This window comes from Bos mutus, chromosome 21 (genome assembly GCF_027580195.1).
Source record: "Bos mutus isolate GX-2022 chromosome 21, NWIPB_WYAK_1.1, whole genome shotgun sequence".
Classification (NCBI taxonomy): domain Eukaryota; kingdom Metazoa; phylum Chordata; class Mammalia; order Artiodactyla; family Bovidae; genus Bos; species Bos mutus.
In genome coordinates this window covers 21,385,126-21,407,248 of record NC_091637.1, presented here as the reverse complement: position 1 = coordinate 21,407,248, position 22,123 = coordinate 21,385,126, and the positions used below count along the sequence as shown (strand labels likewise).

Below are 22,123 nucleotides of genomic sequence, written 5' to 3'. Positions count from 1 at the left end.
GGAGATCAGAGTCTCGTAGAAGTACTGACTGACTTTTTTGAGTATTAAAAGTGAGTGTATGTTGGCTCATACTGTCACCTACCAGGTGTCCCCATAAGAGTGTTCTGAGCCTCTGATAACACTGCTCGACTCACTGCCAGGCTGACCAAACCTCATGCACACCTTCATCCCAGGCAAGGCTTCACTGCAGCTTACTTCACTTGGAATCTCTGGCTTTTAAAGACTATTTCTTAATGCTAGAATAACAAAAAGACATGACTTCAGCGCTTCGGGAAGAAAAAGAAACAAAACCTTCTGCTTTTCCCTACAAATGTTAGGGCAGTAAAGAGAGCTGGTCAAGTACGTATTGAATGACTACAAAAACACTGTAGGTTCCCTGCATGCCAACTCCAAGTCCAAACGTATGAGTTACAAGAGAATAAATACACAGGTATAAAGAGAATAAAGACACAGGTATCTGTAAAGCAACTATCCTTCAATTTAAAAATTAAAAGAGAGAGAAAGACAGATATCTGTACATGACATTAAAATGAATACAGAACCATTCCGCAATACCCAACTCCACTAACAATATCCAAATTCTGATACCCAAATGATATCAGAAATTCCACGTGTTTGATTTCTTTTTTGCTTCTGATACAATCAAACCGCTAGACGGAGAAGGCGATGGCACCCCACTCCAGTACTCTTGCCTGGAAAACCCCATGGATGGAGGAGCCTGGTGGGCTGCAGTCCATGGGGTCTCGAAGAGTCGGACACAACTGAGCGACTTCACTTTCACGCATTGGAGAAGGAAATGGCAACCCACTCCAGTGTTCTTGCCTGGAGAATCCCAGGGATGGGGGAGCCTGGTGGGCTGCCGTCTATGGGGTCGCACAGAGTCGGACACGACTGAAGCGACTTAGCAGCAGCAGCAACAGCAGCAGAGTACACTATGCCATTTCCTCCTCCATAAAATGGAAGCTTGGCAAGAGTAAAGTTAAACATCTCACTAAGTAATAAAATTCTAACAAAATGAAAGATTTCGATACGTAAATGTAATTTATCTGGCCAAATTCATAAATAAAAATTTTACAAAAAACACAATGCTTTTTCATTACAGACTCCCCAAAAGGTCTTAAAACATGCTGTACCAGAATTATTTTTAAATCAAGACTCAAAAATAATAGATTCTCCACCTAAAAATAAACCCTAATAAAATGGTCACAGATATGCATAAAAACTTAAGATCGACACGGCAGCACAGTACTGCCATGTAAATTAGGTTTTGAATAACTTTTAATGACATGGGAAAATGCAGTGAGCTCTCTGTACCCACATGTAGAGAACCCACAGGTACACAGGGCCCACTGTGCTATACTATTTTATACAAGGGACTAGAGCATCCACGGACTTTGGCAAACCACTGGGGTCCTGGAATCAATCTCCTGAAGATACCACGGATCTTTAAAAAAAAAAAGATAACCAAGGATCGACTACAGTTTCAATTTATTATTAAATTTAAAAGTCAGGATATAAAACTGTACAAAGTACCTGCTTAAAATTTACATTTAAAAATTGATTCAATGGATACACACTACTATATATAAAATTATAAACAACGAGGACCTACTGTATAGCATAGGGAACTATATGCAATATCCCATAATACTCTATAATGGAAAAAAATTTGGAAAGGCTATATATATATAACTGAATCACTTTGGTGTACACCTGAAAACTGTAAATCAACTCTGTGTGTGTGTGTGTGTGTGTGTGTGTGTGTGTGTGTTAGTTGCTCAGTTGTGTCTGACTCTTTGCGACCCCATGGACTGTACTGTAGACCACCAGACTCCTCTGTCCATGGAATTCTCCAGGCAAGAATACTGGAGTGGGTTGCCATTCCCTTCTCCAGCGGAGCCTCCCGACCCAGGGATCAAATCCAGTCTCCTGCATTGCAGGTAGATTCTTTACTGTCTGAGCCACCAGGGAAGATTAAATCAACTATACTTCAATTTAAAAAAAATAGCAAAAAACAATTTTTTTAATTTAAAATTTCCTATGCATGCATAAGAACAAAGAATGCAAGGAGTTACTAATATATTATGTACAAATATCTTGAAGCATATTGTCTTAAAACCAAAAGCAAATATCACAGCTCAGGGTGAAGAACGAGACATGTTGCTATTAACATCAGGATAAAACGAAGATGCACATTAACACCATTATTATTTAACAAAGTTCTGAAACTCCAAGCCAATAAGAAAACAAGAGATGAAGTATTACTTTTACAAAGGAAAACACAAAACCATCAGTCAGCTAATAACATGAACATTTACCTCAAAAACCCAAGACACTATACAGTTAAAATTCATATATTTCACAACAACAACAAAAGACAATCAACTGAGAAACTACACGATTGTTTACTAAATTAGGTAACATCAATATATTTCATCTAATTGAAATAGTAGATTTAATAAAGATTCTGGCTACAACAGAATTATCCTATTAATAAAAAGGAATGAGACCCATATTAAAATATTTAAAGATAAATGAATAATAAATTCATACTTATGACAGAAGAATCCTATAAAGCTACCGATTCTTCTCAAATTACAGTGGATTTAACTCCAATACAGGCTTCCCTGTTGGCTCAGACGGTAAAAGAGTCTGCCTATAATGCAGGAGACCTGGGTTTGACCCCTGGGTTAGGAAGATCTCCTGGAGAAGGGAATGGCAAACAATTCCAGTATTCTTGCATGGAAAACTCCATGGACAGAGGAGCCTGGTGGGCTACAATCCATGGTGTTGCAAAGAATCAGACATGACTGAGTGACTTGCACTCACTAACTCCAATACAAACAAAATCTCCCCCAAATTTGAGAGTAGAACAAAATCATTCTAAAATTGATATGGAAGGATAGAGAAGAATGGGTTAAGGAAGCTTTCTTTAATGGGGCATAATGAGAAAAAGGATTAACCTTATCAGTTCAGTCGCTCAGTTGTGTCCGACTCTTTGCGACCCCATCAATCGCAGCATGCCAGGCCTCCTTGTCCATCACCAACTCCCAGAGTTCACTCAGACTCACATTCATCGAGTCAGTGATGTCATCCAGCCATCTCATCCTCTGTCGTCCCCTTCTCCTCCTGCCCCCAATACCTCCCAGCATCAGTCTTTTCCAATGAGTCAATTCTTTGCATGAGGTGGCCAAAGTACTGGAGTTTCAGCTTTAGCATCATTCCTTCCAAGAAATTCCAGGGCTGATCTCCTTCAGAATGGACTGGTTGGATCTCCTTGCCGTCCAAGGGACTCTCAAGAGTCTTCTTCAACACCACAGTTCAAAAGCATCAATTCTTTGGCGCTCAGCCTCCTTCTTCTTAACCTTATCAGACACTATTAAAACATATAAAGCTATAAAAATGAAGTCAGTGCTGTAACAGGGCGAGTAAGGATAGGTAATTAAAAATAGTGCAAAGATATGATAAAGGTGAGAGTATAAATCAACTGCGAATAAAAATAATCATCCACATAAAAAGATGCTGGAATAATGACTATTTTGGAGAGTTATGTCCACCAGGGAAGCCCTAAAAGTAATATTTTAAAACCCAACACATTCATTACCATTTGAGGCACCAACTCCTTACTATTAAAACTGTTAAAGGGAAAAATCAAGCACTTATACCTTATACTTATACCTTTCCAATAGGAACTGTATCTTATAGTAGTGATAGGCCTAACTGTTGAAGAAACTTCTGCTTTACAGAAGAACACTAACTACTTCATGGAAAAGTAAAATGAATTAGGAAACATCATTTCCTAATACCAGGGAGAACTGTTACTTTAGATAAGGATTATCAAGTGGTGCTATAAAGGAAGGGAGGCAGGCAGAAAGAGAAAGCTTAGGTGAACAGCTTATGGTGAATTAAACATTTGTAGGCACTTCCCTGGGGGTCCAGTGGTTAAGACTCCACACTTCGCCGAAGAGGGTGCAGGCTGATCCCCCGTTGGGGAACTAAAGTCACAAATGCCCTGGGGCACAGCCAAATCAATAAATAGACAGATACGCTTTAAACACACACACACACACACACATCTATATTATGCCAAGGGCCACAAGGTCACCTTCTAGTCATATGAAGAGAATCTATAAGTTCTAGTGGAGTAATCAGATGGTCATCACCCTAACCCAGCAGTCAATCTGAGCATCTGTAACGGTGGGCCAACAGGACATCGTGTATTTTCTGATGTGATTTGTGACTTGCCAATGATACAGCCTAACCCAAAACATCTAACTTTAATCCATGTTGGATGTGATTTCTAGTTTATAGGAAATACAGCAGATAGAGGGGAAAAGAAGGAACCAGTAAGATGAATCCAGAAATCAGGACCAAGGAAGTGGTCAGGTCTCTTCAACAACTCAGTGTAATGTAAAAGGTGGGGATGGGCAGGCTAGTTTAAAAGCAAGGTAAGGGTCATGACAAGCAGATGCAATGCAGGAGACATTTCTGGGATCACCGGGGATATTGGTATGGTATGATACAGCTATTAGATAAAACAAATTACTAAAATGGAAATATGCAGATTACTGGCTGCAAAAAGTCTACTGCCAAACAGTATGTACTTATGGTGGTTCCTCAAAAGATTAGAAACAGAATTACTATATGATCCATCAAGTTCACGCCCCAAAAGAATTGAAAGCAGGAATTCATAGATATGTATACCCATGTCTGTATGCAGTGTTATTCACAATAACCCGGAGGCAGAAGCAATCCAAGTGTTCATCAATGGATGAACGGATAAACTAAATGTGGTGTGTGCATACAATGGGATATTATTCAGCCCTAGAAACGAAACTCTGATACATGTTACAACATGGATGAACCCTGAAGACACTGTATTATGTGAAATCAGACAGTGACAAAGTATGTGCTCTATGGTTCCACTTACATGAGGGACCTAGGGTAGTCCAAAGGGAATGGTGGTTGCCAGAGGCTGGGGAGGAGGAAATTAAGAGTTTAACGTCTGAAGTTTTAGCTTTGGAAGATCAAAGGGTTCTAGAGGTTGACAGAGGTGGAGACTGTAGAAAAATGTGAATGTACTTAATGCCACTCAATTGTACACTTAAAAGTGATTAAACTGGTAAATGTTATGTATACTTTATAATTTTTTTAAAAACCATTATGTACTGTGTAATCTAATTTCAGTGGAAAAATGTAATTATATACAAAGATAGATGGGGGGAGGACAGGGAGACAGGGGAGGGAGAGAAGGAGAAGGAGATGGAGGGGGAGATAAAGAATCTGGAAGGACATGTACTAACATGTTATAATAAGTGATCTCTAGCTGTGGAGGCACTAGCTAATTTTCCATACTCTGTATACTGCCTCTGTAGTAAGACAGGATGTTGTATAAAGCAAATAAGAAAAAACATAAAAGGAAGAGTATAGATTTGATTTCACAAAAACATAAAATGTTTACAATTTTAAAAATAAAATATTCAGTAAAGAGAAAAAGACTAGAGAAAAAGATATGCAATAAGCATGAGTGATCAAAACTTAATTCCCAAACACATTAGAAAGCTCTTATAAAATTTTTTAAATTCTAAAACCCAGAGAAATAGGCAACAGACATAAATTCAGTGAAGGCAAAGTTCAAGTGTTCAAAACACACTTGGAAAATAAAAAGGTAACCATAAATGAAATAAATTATAACTAAAATACCAATACAAAATATCACTCTCCCACAATCGGATTGCTGAAAGCCTAAGAAGCACTATCATATACTCCTGTGATATTAAAATTTGATCACATCTTTCTGGAGGGCAATTTAACAATGTGGATCATGAGCCTTTAAAAGTTAACAGTCATGGGACTTCCTGGTGTGCAATAGGTAAGAATCCGCCTGCCAATGCAGGGGACACGGGTTCCATCCCTGATCCAGCAAGACTGCACATGCCTCAGGGCAACAATGCCCGTGTGCTGCAAATGCTGAGCCCACGCGCCTAGAGCCTGTGCTCGCAGCAAGAGAAGCCTCCTCAATGAGAAGCCCACACATCACAGCGAACAGCAACCCTGGCTCCCAGCAACTAGAGAAGCACGGCGCAGCAACAAAGACCCAAACAAAAAAGTTAATAGTCACAGTACTATGAATCACTCATACGTGAAACAGATGAATCTCAAAAACATAATGCGAAGTGAAAGAAATATTATATAAAAGATTGTATACTACATACTTCCACTTACTGCGAAACTCTTAAACAGACAAAGCTCACCTGTGGTGGGGAAAAAAATGAAAAGGTGGTTGCAAGGATGGCAGGAAAAGAGCCTGGGAAGGAGCAAGAGTGAACTTTCTGGAAAGACAATATTCTAACCTTGACAGAGGTTTGACTTACACAGATAAATGTATGCATCTGTCAAAACTCAGCAAATGCACAATAAATGTTTATGCATTTGACTGCATATAAATTTTATCTCAAAAGAAAAATCTAAATACTGGACTAATTAATGATATACACGCTGCAATATTTTAGGCAAAGTCTGCTGCTGCTGCTGCTGCTGCTAAGTTGCTTCAGTCGTGTCCGACTCTGTGCGACCCCATAGACGGCAGCCCACCAGGCTCCCCCGTCCCTGAGATTCTCCAGGCAAGAACACTGGAGTGGGGTGCCATTTCCTCCTCCATAGGCAAAGTACAGATGTCTGCAATTACTTTAAAATGCATCAAAGGAAAAAAAAATAAAATAAAATGCATCAAAGGAAAAGGAAGTAGAGACGACAGAGACTGACACACGCTTGTCTCCTGGCTTCTGTGGGCACTGCTTTCAAGACTCCCTCAGATACCAAGTCCATGGATGCAAAAGTCCCTTATATGAGAGGCACCGAAGTTACACACAACCTAAGTACAGCCTTCTGTATGCTTGTACTTTGAATGGCTTCTAGATTACTTATACCACCTAATACTATGTAAATGTTACATAAATTGCTGGAAACACAACGTAAAGGATATGTAAATCATTACCACAAGGCAAATTCAAGTTTTGCTTTTTGGAACGTTCTAGATTTCCCCTATCACCCCCCTCTCACACCCTCATTGGTTGAATCCCCAGAGGTAGAACCCATGGAAACAGATGGATGAGCATATATGATAAAGTACAGTAAAGAACATATATGATGCAACATATATGCAAGTAGAGTAAAATGCTACCATAAAATACAGAAGTTTGGGGTATACAAGTGTTCACTGCAAAATTCCTTCAAGAATTTTGACATAGTGTCTAATGAAATGTTAGAAATATTAGAAATACTAAATAATAGTCAATAGCCACAAGGCAGTCCTCTGGAGTGCTGGAATATTCCCTCCTGGTCTGGGTGGTCATTATATGTAGCATATATGGGTACAATTCAATCAAGCCACACTCTTTAAGATTCTATATACTTTGCTAACTGCATTTATACGTCAAAAAATGTTTAAATAAACAGCATTCAGAATAGGACTTCAAAGCATATGTAATTAATATACTCAAAAAGATAACAGAGTATGCTCTAACCAAAAAAGAAAGAAAACCATGAATTAGCAGTTATAAAAAGCACACACCATAAATCTTGAACACAGAAACTGCAGCATTTAAAAACTCAATGGACTAGATAGCTGAGTAGACCCTGAGGAATGACTCAGTGAGCTAAGAGAGTTCAAAAACCTTTACAGATGCCAGCACAGAGATGGGGAAGCACAAGTAGTACAGAAATACAGCACAAAGATGTGCCTACTCCCATGTGGGAGCAAGCTGCAGACGGGGAGTGAGGAGTGGGAGAGCACCGATCCAAAGAAGAACAGCTAAGTGTTTCCTAGAACTAATAAAGAACAAGTGAAGAATAAAACTATCAAGAAATATTTTAATTAATCTACATGAACGCAAGGCAACACCACCAATTTACGCGTTATCTATCTCCTGATTATGCAATTCAAGTGATCCATGTCCTTTTGCAAGTTTTCTAAGAAGAATATTACTTTTGTAATGAGAAAAATAAAAGCTTACTTTTCTTGTTTTGGTTTGTGGGGTTTTTTGTTTTCTATTTCACTTTTAATTGGAGGGTAACTGCTTTACAATATTGTGTTGGTTTCTGCCGTACTACAATGTCAGTCAGCTCTAAGTACACACACGTCCTCTCCCTCTTGAGCCTCCCTCCCACCCCTCCATGCTGTCACAGAGCACTGGGTTGAGCTCCCTGTGTTATAGAGTAACTTCCTATTAGCTATCTATTTTACATATGGTAATATATATGTAAACACTTATGAAATAAATCCAGAACCACGAGACAAGAAAGGCTTTTCTAAAAACTCCCCAGCCTCTCTTTCCTCTGGCTTCTACCCTATGCTATTACAGGAACCTGCTGCTGAAATAAGTTACCACGACCTTGGGCAAGTCATTTGATCTCTTTAAAGTTCTGCTTCTTTTAGGTCTTCAACAGGGAAAATAACGCTGTCCTTTCTACTTCACAGGAGTTTGGAGAACATCAAATGAGATAATGGATAAAAACTGCACTCAGTATAATCTGATTTCTCTTCAGATCAAATAAATCTTTCCCCTTTTAATGAAGATTTCCATGGAGAGAAACAATTCTGAGATTCACAGTCCAAGAGAACAAATTTCTTGTTACCAAAGGGGAAAGAGGGGAGGGATAAATCTGGAGTTTGGGATTAGCAGATACAAACTACTACATATAAAATAAACAAGGTCCTATTACTGTATAGCACAGGGAACTATATCCACTAACTTGTAATAAACTACAATGAAAAAGGATATATATATAAACTTGTTCACTTTGCTGTCCCCCAGAAACTAATACAGTGGAAAGCAACACAAAGTGCAAACCAACACAACAGTGCAAACCAACTATATTTCCATTTTTAAAAACCAGCAGCCAGTCACCTGGACAGCACAGTACAAACGGAGGCAGGCCATCAGTCCTGAGCTGCAGACCCCGTCTGCACCGCCCCTCACCCCTCACCCGCTGAACCCACTCCACTCCCCAGCCGGCTGGCGGGCAGGCCCTGCCTCCCTTCCCAGAGCACTGCACCACACCTTGCGCCTGGCCCAGCACCACAGCCCCGAGGCACACCCCACCTCCAGCATCAGTGCATCTTTCTCCTAAAACTTCATATAATATATTCATCCTGCAACCACAGTGTTGAAAATGAAAATGCTGAGGTTCAGAGGATGGACTCCGAACACCTCATCCTGGCTTTCAAGCCTCCCCTCCTGCCCCTGGTCAACTCCTCACTGCCTGTGGAACAGTCAACTCTCTACCCACCCAAGTCCTCGGGTCTTCTGAGCCGAGCCCCAGGCAGGCCAAGCCCCTCCCGCCTTCCGCCCTCTGCACCGATGATGGGCCCAGACCAAGATCCTGCCTGTTCCCTGAACACCCACTCCACCCCTCAGGCGCCACCCTCACTTCCAGGTCAGAGGCCCCACCTTTCCAGGGAAGACTACTACTGTCCTGAGGGCAGGGCCTCCTGCTTGGCTCCAGATCTTCTGTAGGAGGCACTCAAATCAACCTGCCAATCATTTCAGTCTGTAAAATAAACTTTCTCTGCCTAACTGAATTTTATAGTAATTATTTCTCTGGGTTTTCTTTATAGTTTTAATATAATATGCATGTGCATATCACATACATTCCCACATAATATACTGCTTAGCTATTAATCTTTAAAAGGGTCACACTTTACAAATTCTTCTCTAAGTTTTCTTTCAACATTGTTTTGAGACTGATCTATGTTGACACCGGTAGCTATAAGCTATAAGCCATTCATTTTTTTGCTTGTTTTCCCTGAACTTTGAACTTTCTCTTTTGTATTAGGGTGTAGCCAATTAACAATGTGATAGTTTCAGGTGAACAGCAAAGGGACTCAGCCACACACATGTATCCATTCTCCCCCAATCCCCACTGCCGTCCAGGCTGGCACATAACACTGAGTTCCATGTTAAGCCATTCATTTTCAAAGCTGAAAAGCATTCTTTTGCACAGTACAACTTATTCATCCATTATGTTGCTGAGGGATACTTGTGTTTTATCAAAAAGGTTGCTATTATCAATAAAAGCAATGCATCTATGAACATTCGTATCCATATCTCAGCACACATGTATTTCTAGGGTTAAAACTGCCAGCTCACAGGGTCGCATGTTTAGCTCTCCTCGGTAATGACAATGGTTTTCCAAGCAGTTGAACTGATTTACACTTTTACTTACACTGTTGAAGAATTCCTCAAAAATACTGTCAGGTTTTTAGAAGACACGGAAGCAACCTAAACATCCACCAACAGAGGGATGGATAAACAAGATGTGGTACATAAATACAGTGGAGTATTACTCAGCCATTAAAAAAAAATGGAATAATGCTATTTGCACCAATACAGATTGAATCTAGAGACTGTCATACTGAGCGAAATAAGTCAGACAGTGAAGGAGAAATATCGTATGACATCCCTTACATGTATAATCTAAAAAGAAATGATACAAATAAACTTTAAAAACAGAAAGAGACCCACAGACTTGGAGAACAAATTTATGGTTGCCGGGGTGGAGGAAGGCATGGGGGGCAGGGTTAATTGGGGAGTTTCGGACAGACACACACACACTGATGGGTTTGAAATAGACAGCCAACAAGGACCTGTTGTATAGCACGTGAAACTCGACTCAGTGCTAAGTGGTGGCCTGGATGGGAGGGAGATCTGAGGGAGAATGGATATGTGTGTATGTATGGCTGGGTCACTTCACTGTTCACTTGAAATTGTCACAACATTGTTAATCAGCTATACCTCAGTACAAAATAAAAAGTTAAAATACTGTAAGGCTTTTAAACATTTGCCCATTTGGTGGGTATAAAATGTTATTTCATTGTGGTTTTAATTTGCATTTCTCCAATGAGGCTGACATTTTTCACACATTTATTGGCCATTTGGTTTCCTCTTTAATGAGCTCCTTGTCCAAGTCTTTGCTTATTTTTCAATTAAACTTTTTCTTATCTATTGTAGGAGTTCTATATATATTCTGAATACTAATCCTTCATTGGTATTAGGTGTTGCAAATGTCATCTTTCAGTTTATGGTTTCCTTCCTTTTCACTCTCTTTTGTTGAGAAGTTCTTTATTTTAACCTACTTGAATTTATCACCCTTTTCCTTCCACGTAAATGCTTTGAGTAACTTATTTAGTGCAAACAGGAGACTGTTTCTCATTTGGGCTTCCCTGGTGGCTCAACGGTAAAGAATCCACCTGCCAATGTAGGAAGCATTGGGTTCAATCCCTGGGAGAGTTAGATCCCTTGGAGAAGGAAATGGCAACCTACTCCAGTATTCTTGCCCAAGAAATCCTATGGACAGAGGAGACTGGCAGGCTACAATCCATGGGGTGGCCAGAGAGTCGGAGGTGACTTAGTGACTGAACAACAGAACCCAGAAACCGTGATGACACATTTATATTTCCTTTTAATACACTGTTAAAATGAAAACTTCAAAAAAGGAAGTTATATAAACAATTAACACATGAAAACATTCACAAAATGATTAGCCATCAAGGAAATGAAAATCAAAACCACAAGGACATATCACTACACATCCACCAGAATGGCTAAAATTAAGACTGATAACACCAAACTGGGCCAAGGATGTAGACCAACCAAACTTTCATTATACACTGTTAGTGGGAAGGTGAAACTGGGGAACCCTGAAGAAAGGTCAAGCAGTTTCTTAGAAAGCTAAACATAATAGATAATAGCTATCCTATGACCCAGCAATTCCACTTCTTGACATTAACCCAAGAAAGATGAAAGTACATGCCCACGTAGTAATTTATACCAAAATATTCATAGCAGCTGTACTCTTAGTAGCCGAAAATGGAATGCAGGCCTAGCATCCACTGACAAGAGAATGAGTACGTGAACTGTGATCTAGTCACACAACAGAGTACGACTCAGCAAGAAGGAGCCACCTACTGACCCATGTGACACAGATGAGTCTCAAAAATACTATGCTGAAGCCTTAGACAAAAGAATACATTCAAGGCTCTATCTCTATGAAGCCTAGAATAGGCAAAAATACTTTATAATGGAAAAAAATATAAGAACTGTGGTTGCTGATGGGTAGGGTTAGGAATGGAGAAGGAGCACAGAGAACTTTCTGGGGTGACAGTAATATTCTGTATCCTGACAGAGATTCTGCATTACATAAGCATACACATTTGTCAAAAAAAAGAGACAAATTTTGAATTCTAGGTGATATACATAGTGAAGTGTTTAGGAGTTAAGTATATTGATGTATGCAACTTACTTGGAAATGGCTCCAAAAATAAAACAGATTTCTGGGTGGATAGAGAATGATAAAGCAAACAAAGGCAAGTGTTACCTACAGAATCTCGGTGGTGGGTACACATGTGAGAATTCTTTCAACTTTGCTATATGTTTGAAATTTTTCAAACTAATAAAATATTAGGGGAAAGATAAAAATATATTTTTAAAAGGAAGAGATTTGCTTTAAAAAAGAAGCAGATAGAGGGTTTCCCTGGCAGTCCAGTCCACACTGCCAATGTAGGCGGCTTGGGTTCAACCCCTGGTCGGGGAACTAAGATCTCCCACACTGTGCTGCACAGTCAAAAAAAAAAATTAAATATAAGCAAATATATTTAAGCAAAGTTTGTCCTTGAGAAAGGTAACTGAAAGAAAAAGATCAATCCTTACATGTACTGGTGCTTTGGAATTAACAAAACATATGCACACAGACTATTTTAAATGATCTTCACCAAAATCCAGGTATTCTAGTCTCATTTTATGCTTGAGAAAATGTGGGTCAGAACTTGCTAAATATCACACAGCTGGTACCTCATGGTGCTGGCTTTAAAAACACACACCTGTGGCTCCTCCACTTCTATTCTTTCCAACACACCTTACTTGGGAGCTGCTATAAACCTCAAACATGTGAAGACCATGTGGAAACCGTCCATGGGCCTCCAGCCCTTCGCTCGTCCCAGGAGCAAAGGACAAGGCTGAAGCAGTGCTGCACTGACGAGCAGGACACGAAAGGGAGATGCGTGCTGACAGGCAACGAGCACCATCTTAACCGAAGGTGAATTTTCAACCCACACAGAATAAAAGCGGACCGTTCCCGCTCTGTCCATGGGGTTCTCCAGGCAAGAATACTGGAGTGGGTTGCCATGCCCTTCTCCAGGGATCTTCCCGACCCAGAGACTGAACCCGGGTCTCCTGCATTGCAGGCAGACTCTTTACTGTCTTAGCCACCAGGGAAGTCCTGGTGTTCTTTGAGCCCATCCAGAAAGTGTGGGGAAAGCTGAGCTTGCCTTTCCGTCTATGCGGATGAGGCCTGTAGCAAAGAAACTCCAGCACAAGACTTGTCAAAACAGCTCTCTCCCAAGATAGTCCAGCACTCATCTTATAGAGCAGAACAGAAGCAGAGCAGAGGGACGGGACCCAGGCACGTTTGCTCAACCCTGACACGGCCAACATGAGAGGCAAAAGCTTTACTGATCACCCTGCGGATTAATCACTGGCTTCAGGGTATTTTGGCTTTTTGTTAAAGCATAACACACCCCAATAATTTCTGTTAAATTTAAACAGGTGAGATAGATCCATGGAATAGAAATAAAAGCCCTTTCAGCCTTAGAGACGGGTGTATTTATCCAAACACCTACTCAGTGCACCAAATGCTTTGGGAACTGTACTGAAACCAGTGCATAGCCCCTGACCTCCAGAGGCCTATCATCAAGCAGCAGGCTTGGGAGAGAACTCTGAGCCCACGAGAGCTATAGGAGAGGTGGCAAGAGCAGAGGAGAGTGCAAGTGCAACCGAGGGCTCAAGACAGGACATGTACGTGTGGAACTGGGGGCAGAAGAAGGGGTGAGGGGTTGCCCTCCAGGCTGGCTCCTACGGAGGTCCTAGCTAAGGAAGGCTACCTGCAGCCTGAGCAGGAAAGGGAGGAGAAAGCAGCCCCGAGGGATGCCTGCCGACTGATTATAGAGAGTTAAGAGGGGAGATTAGAGGCATTACCTGGGACAGGGCCAAATACAGCTGCAACATCCACAGACATGAGAACCTAAGCTAGGACTGGATCTCCACAGTAAATCAAGACTTGAAATTTTAATAACAGATTCAGGATGCCTGCTTAAAGCCCAGGTGGACCCACGATGCTCATAGCTGAGTGGGAGGCCAGAGAATGGTGGATATAACACTGGGACAGGTGGTTGGTTATCAGAGCAACCAGCCAGGAGATAAGCACCAGGAACAACGGATTTGCATCCCTGCTTAACTGTTTGCCCTGGGTGAGTTTCTAACCTCTGGCACCTTATTTGCAGAAAGGAAATGACACCAGCCACCTCAGAGGGCTGAAGAGAGATAAGGTCCGCAAGGCATCCAGCAAAGTGCCTACAATACAGGAGGCATCGAGGAAAGCCAGGTGCAACTCGGACGAAGAGCTTGCACTCCAGAACCTCAGAGTCCGAGGCCTCCTACCACCAACCCCTGTGCACGGAGAAACCAGGCGGGAGCCACCAACGGTGGACACACCCAAGGGCTTACCCATGTGCCAGTCAACTTCTCCCTCTGTTCTCTGATTTCTTTTTAATTTTTAAAAATACTCTGTCCTTTAAGGCATTTTAGGTAATTCTGAGATGACTGCCTCACCCCATGGCCTCACATCCCGAACCATCCCCTACGGAAGAACCCAATCCAAACAGGCAAGCAGTCCAAGGGGTCACCAGCATCACAAGACACTTGACAGGGAACGTTTGTGCCAGAAGGGACCGAACACTCACTTCAGCAAGGAGACAGTCAAGGCCGGCCGAGGGTAGGTCTGAGCTGACAGAGCTGTGACCTTCATCACATCACGCTTTTACAGTTATGGTGGTAATGACATTAGGCACTAAAAAAAAAAGTGTATAATACAAAATATTTTATGTATATAATAGGCATTCAAGAAAATTTAAAAAGCAGTTATCTTTATAGCTAGGCTTAGCAAGATAATGAGATTCTATACACCAAAAGGCATAAGAACACAAGGGATTAGAGAACTCAGAGCCCATGAGCTCAAGATAAAATTCTAGTCACTTACTTCAGGAACAGAAAGTTGGGTCCCATTTTCTCAACTATGCTTTTACAGGGAAACTTTCAGTACTTTATATAATCTATAATTCAAGGGTCAATGACCCTAACTTGGGGGGGGGGCGGTGCAGGGAGAGTGGTCACTCAGGTCACACAAAAAGAAGACTTCACTTTCTTTTAGGGAAATATAAGAGTTGGATTAATCCACTCTATATATTAACAGCAGACAACAAATTTTACTCCAGAGCTAGGAAACACTAAGAAACCAGCAAATTTTGATGGCCTAGGATGATTCATGTCACCAATTTTATGGAGGATGGTGGGCTGGCGGGGAAAAGGAGGGAGAAAAGACTGGGAAGAAGGAGAAGGTGGTGAAAAATTAAGAGAAAACTAGGTGGAGGGAAAGAAAATGACACAGCAAATACTAGAGAAGGACAAACGGCGAGTCAGCCTGAGAGCTGACGGCAGTAACCCCTGGTCAGAGGTCAGCGTTGGCCGCGCTGTTACCGGTCACCTCTGTGTACTGCCCACCCGGCTGCACTAATCCTTAAGTCTTCACGGGGAAATCTGGGCTCACCAGAGCAAAGATGGATTATTTCCTGGGTACAAAAGCGCTGAAAGAGGAATACCAGACACTTGCAAAAACTCAAGTCTAAATTCTACAGCCTTCACTCTAGTTAAAACTGGCTTCTATTTCTCCTTTACTAGGACTGGCTGGATTTTCCACTTCTAACAGCCTAGTTCACACAATTCTCCAATTCAACCAATGTCTGTGGAAGGCCTACTGTCTGGGGTGGGGGAAGGGGGGCGGACAGTGGGGCGGACACAGCAGAACAAAACAGAGGGGCTGCCCCTTCACAGGGCTGATGAGTGACACAGGGGGAGGGCGGACCCACCTTTAGTTGTTCCCTGCGTGTCTCCAGAAAGGGAGCTGGGGAGCAGAAGGTCTCCTTGGACACTCCCGCCCCCACACTCAGATCTTTCAAGGGCAACTCAGAGTCCTAGCCAAGGAGAAGGAAAACGGAGTAAATCTAAAGACTGACAAGAAAATATTAAATGTTACAGTTAAAGTGCACCCTGATTCAAAACAAAACAAAACTGTAAGTGTTCAAACTGAACACAGCATTCATTATCTGTAACCACAGAGACTATAACTCCTGAAATGAATAAACAGCCAGCGTATTTTTAGTAATACTTAAATGAGTTCATAAAGATGAGCCAACCTCCTGTATTACGAGATCCTGAAGTACCTTTGGAATCATTAAGAAGCAAGTTATATTTACTGAGTTGTACTGTTCAGTATATTTCTTGCACTTTGAATACTGGTTATCTCATGTTAGGAATCACGACTTAACATGTGGCCTGCCTAAGGTACACCGCAACAAATGGGCTCCATAATCAAACACATTTGGGAAGTGTTGCACATTCTGAATACGGCTTGGAGGTTCACAATGTGTTTCAGGAAATTAAGTTTTCGACAAATCCTGTATTACAGAAATCTGACAAATTTAGCCTGAGCCAGTATTTCCCTAACTTGACCACAGACCCTTTATTCATTTAATACTTATTAATGGTCCACAAATTGCTTCATGGAACACACGTGGGATACGCTACAGGTGCAGGGGATGCAGTGCTTAATTAATCTGAAAATACAACTGATTATCAATCTCCCAAGCATTCTGATGAACTGGTGTTTACTACATGGTATAGAAATACAAAAACTTCCCCAGTGAATTTCTGACTGGAATTCACTCAATAAGCTGACTTACTATATTTTAATAAGAAGTTATTTTTTAATGAGCTAAAATTGGATCTTTGTATGTTTATATAAGGGAATTTAAGTTCATTGTGTAATAATTTGACTTTGCTAAATTGCTGAAAGCTTATCTTCTCTAAACATGGGTTTTTAAATTTCCAGAACATACTGAGTATCTTAATTTCAGAAGACTCATTCCTTTAAAGGGAAAAATAGTGAATTAAAAATATGCTGATATTTACCTCTGCCTGTCACTTGACAGGGCGTGACCTGGCGACTAAACCACCACCATCACTTGATCTGGGCTCCCTGGTGGCTCACTAGACAGGCCTAATCACAAACATCTGTAACTGAGATGCGGCATCAACATGCTGGAGTTCATGAATAACAAGCATGGGACTATTGATTCTGTGGCTGTGGTGTTATTTATAATTTGGCTCCTCCTCTTGAAAAACTAACCTTAAATCCTGCACCGGAGGTTTTACAGAATCCAATTCCAGTGACTGAAAACGTTTCATCATTCCGTTAACAACAAAAATCAAACTCAACATTTATTTAGCACCTATTATATGCATGCCACTGGATTAAGCACTGTAATGATGAATGTATTTTTCCGGGTCCCCACTCAAGACAATGGTCTGACAAGACTCTTAGAAACTCAGGGGTTCTCCTGACAATGTGGGTGGCAGAGAGCAAACTGCTGCACTTACAGATGCTTACAAGACACCTGAGTGAATTTAGGACATCCACAACTGCCCCCAGTAGGCCAATAAGGCACAAGACTTCTTGAAAAACTACTGGTGTTAACTAAAACCTTACTATTACTTAATGCAAGATAACCAATATCAGATCTGGGTCAAAAACTTGAAAGCAGTTAAAGCTTCGCTATTCAACTTCACCTGTGTAACACTTTAAAAAAAAGAAAAAGCCAGTTAGGTAGCTTACTTAACCCACAAGCATTACAAAGGTATTAAGTGCAGCTTAGGTAAGTAGTTCAAAACTATCACAGAGTTCTTCAATGACTCTAGGACTCCCAAATCGGAGGAATAGAGTGAACCTGAATTTTCAGAGAGCGTATGAGAGGGGAAGAGTGTTGCATCTACGTTATGCAACACTGAAAAAGACTTTTCACTTTCATGTAGAAAAGGAATGATGACTGCTGGAAATTTAAGAGAGAAAATGAACCAATTTCTAACCCTCTAACTGGAAGATCTAGCAGTAAGCAAGAAAATCAAGACAATTCTACAAATTACTCTTAAAACACAGCAGCAAAGAGACTGATGAGCCTCAACAATCTATATAGCCGTGCATACAGGAATATTTCCCCCTAGATTAATACATAAACAAAAGCATGAATTCCAGCTCTAAAATTTCAAATCAGAGAACCAGAAAGCGTCTGCAGTCTGTCTTCACGAACTTTTTTTCCTTTTTTAAAAAAGGAAAAACACCTTTCCTTTAGAAAACCTTAACAAAGACGAAGCCCAGAAACTTTGGCAAAACACAGTCAAGGCAACAGGCGCTGGAGAAGACACGCAATTTAAAAAAGTTACCAAATGTCCCAGTAAGACTGGTTGATAAATTAACTTCGTTCTGCTGAATGCTTCAAAAACTGTGTTTCTGATAGTATTTTCTAATTACACAGGCTTTAAGAACAACATGTATGCTAATAAACGGGGACCTCAAATACATGTGCAATGAAGCAAAGCTGATATTCCAGATTACATTTTAAATAGTTCAAAGAAAATGGAAAACTGCAACTGCAGGCTTGCGCAAAGCCCAAACCGGGAAAACACAACTGGGCGGCAGGGTCCAGTACCCCGGCTTCGCAGGCTGGCCGCCCTTCCCTTCCACCGGGAGAACCAGAAGAACAAAGTTCACACTGACTGAACGTTCAGGGTCGCGCCAGAATATCCGGGGCGGGGGGCGTCCTCCGCACCCGCTGTCCGGTAGGGAATGGATTCAAGCGCCTCGGTCAAGTTCACAAGACGGCACGACAGACGTGCCCCAGGAACCGACGCCGCGGTTCAGGGAGCGTCCTCCTCACAACTCGGCTAAGCGGGGCCCCCAGGACCGGGGTCGGTCCTCCTCCCGGCGCCGCCCGGGCCAGGACAGTCCGCGGGCGTCCGTCAAAGCCGAGCGAGAGGGCAACGCGGCCGAGGACGGAGCCCCGCCCGGCCCTGCGGGAAGGCTGCCGCCCCGCGGGGCCCGAGTTTCACCGCGGACCGCAGTCCCGGAGCCGCCCGCCCGCCCGGCGCCCCTTTACCTTGCTGCCGTTGCCTCCGCGAGGCTCGGACTCTGCGAGGCTGGAGCCGGGGGCCCGGGTCGAGGCGGCCGTCTTCTGGCCGGGTGGGAGGCTCGGCCCACCGGGCGGGAGCGGCGCCGCCGCGGGGCCCGGCACGTCCTCGGCCTCCTTGCCGCCGGGGTACACCCCACGGCTCTCGGAAATGTGGATGCTCGGGGCGCAGCCCATGCTGGCGGCAGCGCCGCGGACACGCTGGCGGGCAGCCGCGATCCGGTCAGTAAACGGCCCGCCCGGCGCCTCGGGGCCGCCGCGTGCGCCGTGTCATCTCCGCCTGGGCGGGCGGCGGCGGCGAGCGCGGGTCTCCCGTCAGGAAGTGCGGCCGCCCCTTTTATCGCGGTGCGGGCGCGGCGGCGGCGGAGGCGGCTGCGGCGGCGGGGAGGGGGCGGTGGGGCGGGCAGCGCACCGCGGCCGCCCCTCCGAACATGCCCTTCCAGAGGAGGGAGCCGCCGGCCGTCTTCCCTCACATCGCCGCGCTCGCCTCGGCCGCGCCGCGCTTCCGGGGAATTTCGGGGGAGGAGATTTGCGCTCTCCCGGCCCGAGAGCCGACAAGTCCCCGCCGCGCGAGCGACGCCGCCCTCGCCGTGAGGCGGCGCGACCCCCCGGGGGAGGTGTGCTCCCGGCTACGCCCGCTCCGGCTCCGGAGGCGCTGTGGCCGGCACCTCCGGAGGCCCCGGGCTCTCACGTCCCTCCGCCGGCCGCCCCACGGATAAATGCCCTTGGTCCGAGGGCTGGTGGCGGAGAAACCTAGACTAGATCTCTGGCGGTTGAGCGGTGCGGGCCGGAAGAATCCCGTCGGGACAGCAAGGCCGCGTCCACCCCGGGAGGGACGGAGGGACGCGGACCTGAGGCCGCGCCGTCGAGAAGCGCTGAAGCGGCGGCGCTCGCCCAGGAGCTGCGGGCGGCGCGGCTCCGGCTCCGCATTCCGGGCCGGGTCTTGCCGGCAGCACGCCGCGCCCAGCCCCCAGCGGTGACCTCCAGCGGGTGCTGGCGTCAATGCAAAGCAGCTGGGGTGCCCGCCGCCGCCTCCCGGCTCCGCCCGCCACGGAGCATGCGCGGCCACGACGGGAGGGGCGCGCGGCCAGGCTGCCGGAGGGAAAAGGACTTACCCATGGCTGCACGTGGTCACCCCCGAGCCAGTGGTCTTGATCTCCGGCCTGTGGCCACTAAAACCCATACCGCAGGGTTCGAATCCCGGCTTCGGAACTTAGCAGATGTGTGACTTCGGTCAGGGCCCTGTCACTGAGCCATTCAAGAGCCAGGAGGGCGGGGGCGGTGACGGGTGTTACTGACTCGGGCTCAGTCCGTGTCCTCGCGCGCCAAGACCTGGAGCCCTAGGCCCGCCTACACCGGCGACTGGGAGGCTGGGATGACAAGAAGCCACATTTCGTGGCAGGCTGGGGATGCCCTCCTACTCGTCCTTAACCAGAGGAGGCCTGTGATGACGCCAGACGCGTTGGCAGAAGGGCACCCCACACACATCGCCACCCGCTCACTGTGTGACCTTGGGCGAATCCCTTAGCCTCTCTGTGCTGGGTCTCCTCCCACGATAAACTGGAGGGTGGCACCCCTGGGTGTGCATCACGTACCCTGGAGTTGCCCACCTCGGACCCACCCTCACTCCCGCCCCTCCATCCCTGCGGCTCGCGGTCAGCCGAGACCCCGGCACAGCACGGCTAGTCCCTTTCCTCTGCCGCCGTCCACACCTTTCCTAGCGCGGCCCTGGAACGACCCTGAGGTGCCGCCCACTCCCGCCTTGGTCCCGGCTACTCTGAAGACCTGGAGGGGTATTCCGGGCTGGAGTCCCTGCTGCGGCGCTGGCACTCCCGCAGGGGCTCCAGCGCCGGGTACCCTGCGGCGGCTCAGGCTTCAGGGTACCAGGGAACCGAAGATCCACAGCCCCCGTGCCCCCTCCAGCAGGGATCTTTAGGGCCCGAGGTGGGCACCGGGCAGTTCCCCGAGGGCAGCCGAGCAGAAAGGCCCGGTAACCGGGGAGCAGCTTCCCGCTACCCGCTACCGCTATCGGCCCTCTTTATTAGCCTAGCTGGCCCAATCCACTGGCACATGATTTACATTATCAAGTTCAAGCACATTTAGCAATAATCATAATACCCTCCCTGCCTTATAAAAGTACCAACGGCTTAATGACGATGTCTTAAAAGACACAAGGGATGATTTTTACTATCACCAGTAATTCTACCAAAACTGCAGTATTTTCTGCCTCAGTGCTCCTGGATTTAGAAGGTAATTTTTTCAGGCAGAACCTGACTCTTCTAAATAAAGAGTAATTGGTGAAGAAAATGCTTTCAACCATCACAGAGTTTGAAAGTCTGTCTCAAATCCTCTGTCCTCCCTGCCCTGCCTCACTGAGAAGTCTGGCCTTGATGACTACCAGCACTGACCTTGCCTCCTTCCAGCACTCCAGGGTGCTGCCTGGGCCCACCTTCTAATACAGGACATTGTTGTCCTGGCCTCTCTCTGGAAATCCTTGAGCCCTGCTCTAATTACGGGTGAGGACACTTACCCCCAGCTGACCCTGATCCCATTATCCATAGCTGGCCTCCTGCGCTGCCCTGTGCTGTCCTGAGCTGGTCACTTACCCTCTGTTCTCAGAGAACTGTTGCATAGCCACATTAACTGATTTCCAGGTCTGCAATTTAGGAATGCTAAACTTAGAGACCTAAAACCAAGAATGAAGTAGGAGAAGGCAGGAATGGTGGGAGACATTTGCCTACTTCTGGGGTCACAAGGAGCAACCCCCCACTCACTTTCATCCATACTCTGGAACTCAGTCTGGAACACTCCAGGAAGTCACAGCTTCCCCCCTCACCTCAGCTTCGACTGCCTAGCATCAATTCCACCACAGCCCTCCTTCCCTGGCCATCATCTGAACCTCAAAGTCCCTGAACACTTCTCTACCCAGTTTCCCCAGACCTCAGTGACAAGGGACACAAAAGGAGTCACGGTGACAGAACTAACCCAAAC

General features: G+C 44.8%; 1 protein-coding gene and 1 non-coding gene across 6 annotated transcripts in view; one reads left to right on the top strand and one right to left on the bottom strand.

The window, feature by feature from the left end:
- Window positions 1–20,701, bottom strand: part of PDE8A (phosphodiesterase 8A) — a 143,303-nt gene extending 122,602 nt beyond the window's left edge. Inside the window, exons 1-2 of one of the 5 annotated variants that reach the window (XM_070358342.1) lie at window positions 19,103–19,552; window positions 15,980–16,084 (exon numbers count right to left, since the gene is read on the bottom strand). In XM_070358342.1, coding sequence (XP_070214443.1) covers window positions 15,980–16,084; window positions 19,103–19,309 — 312 coding nt within the window. In that variant the 5' untranslated portion in view covers window positions 19,310–19,552. Of the gene's footprint in view, window positions 1–14,797; window positions 14,905–15,979; window positions 16,085–19,102; window positions 19,553–20,247 lie in introns of those variants that run through there. The other 4 variants (XM_070358341.1, XM_070358344.1, XM_070358347.1 and 1 more) reach the window with 4 other exon arrangements.
- LOC138984532 (U5 spliceosomal RNA) lies at window positions 8,528–8,647 on the top strand. The gene has a single exon (XR_011461818.1). It is a non-coding gene; the product is annotated as a U5 spliceosomal RNA (small nuclear RNA).
- Window positions 20,702–22,123: the final 1,422 nt, after the last annotated feature.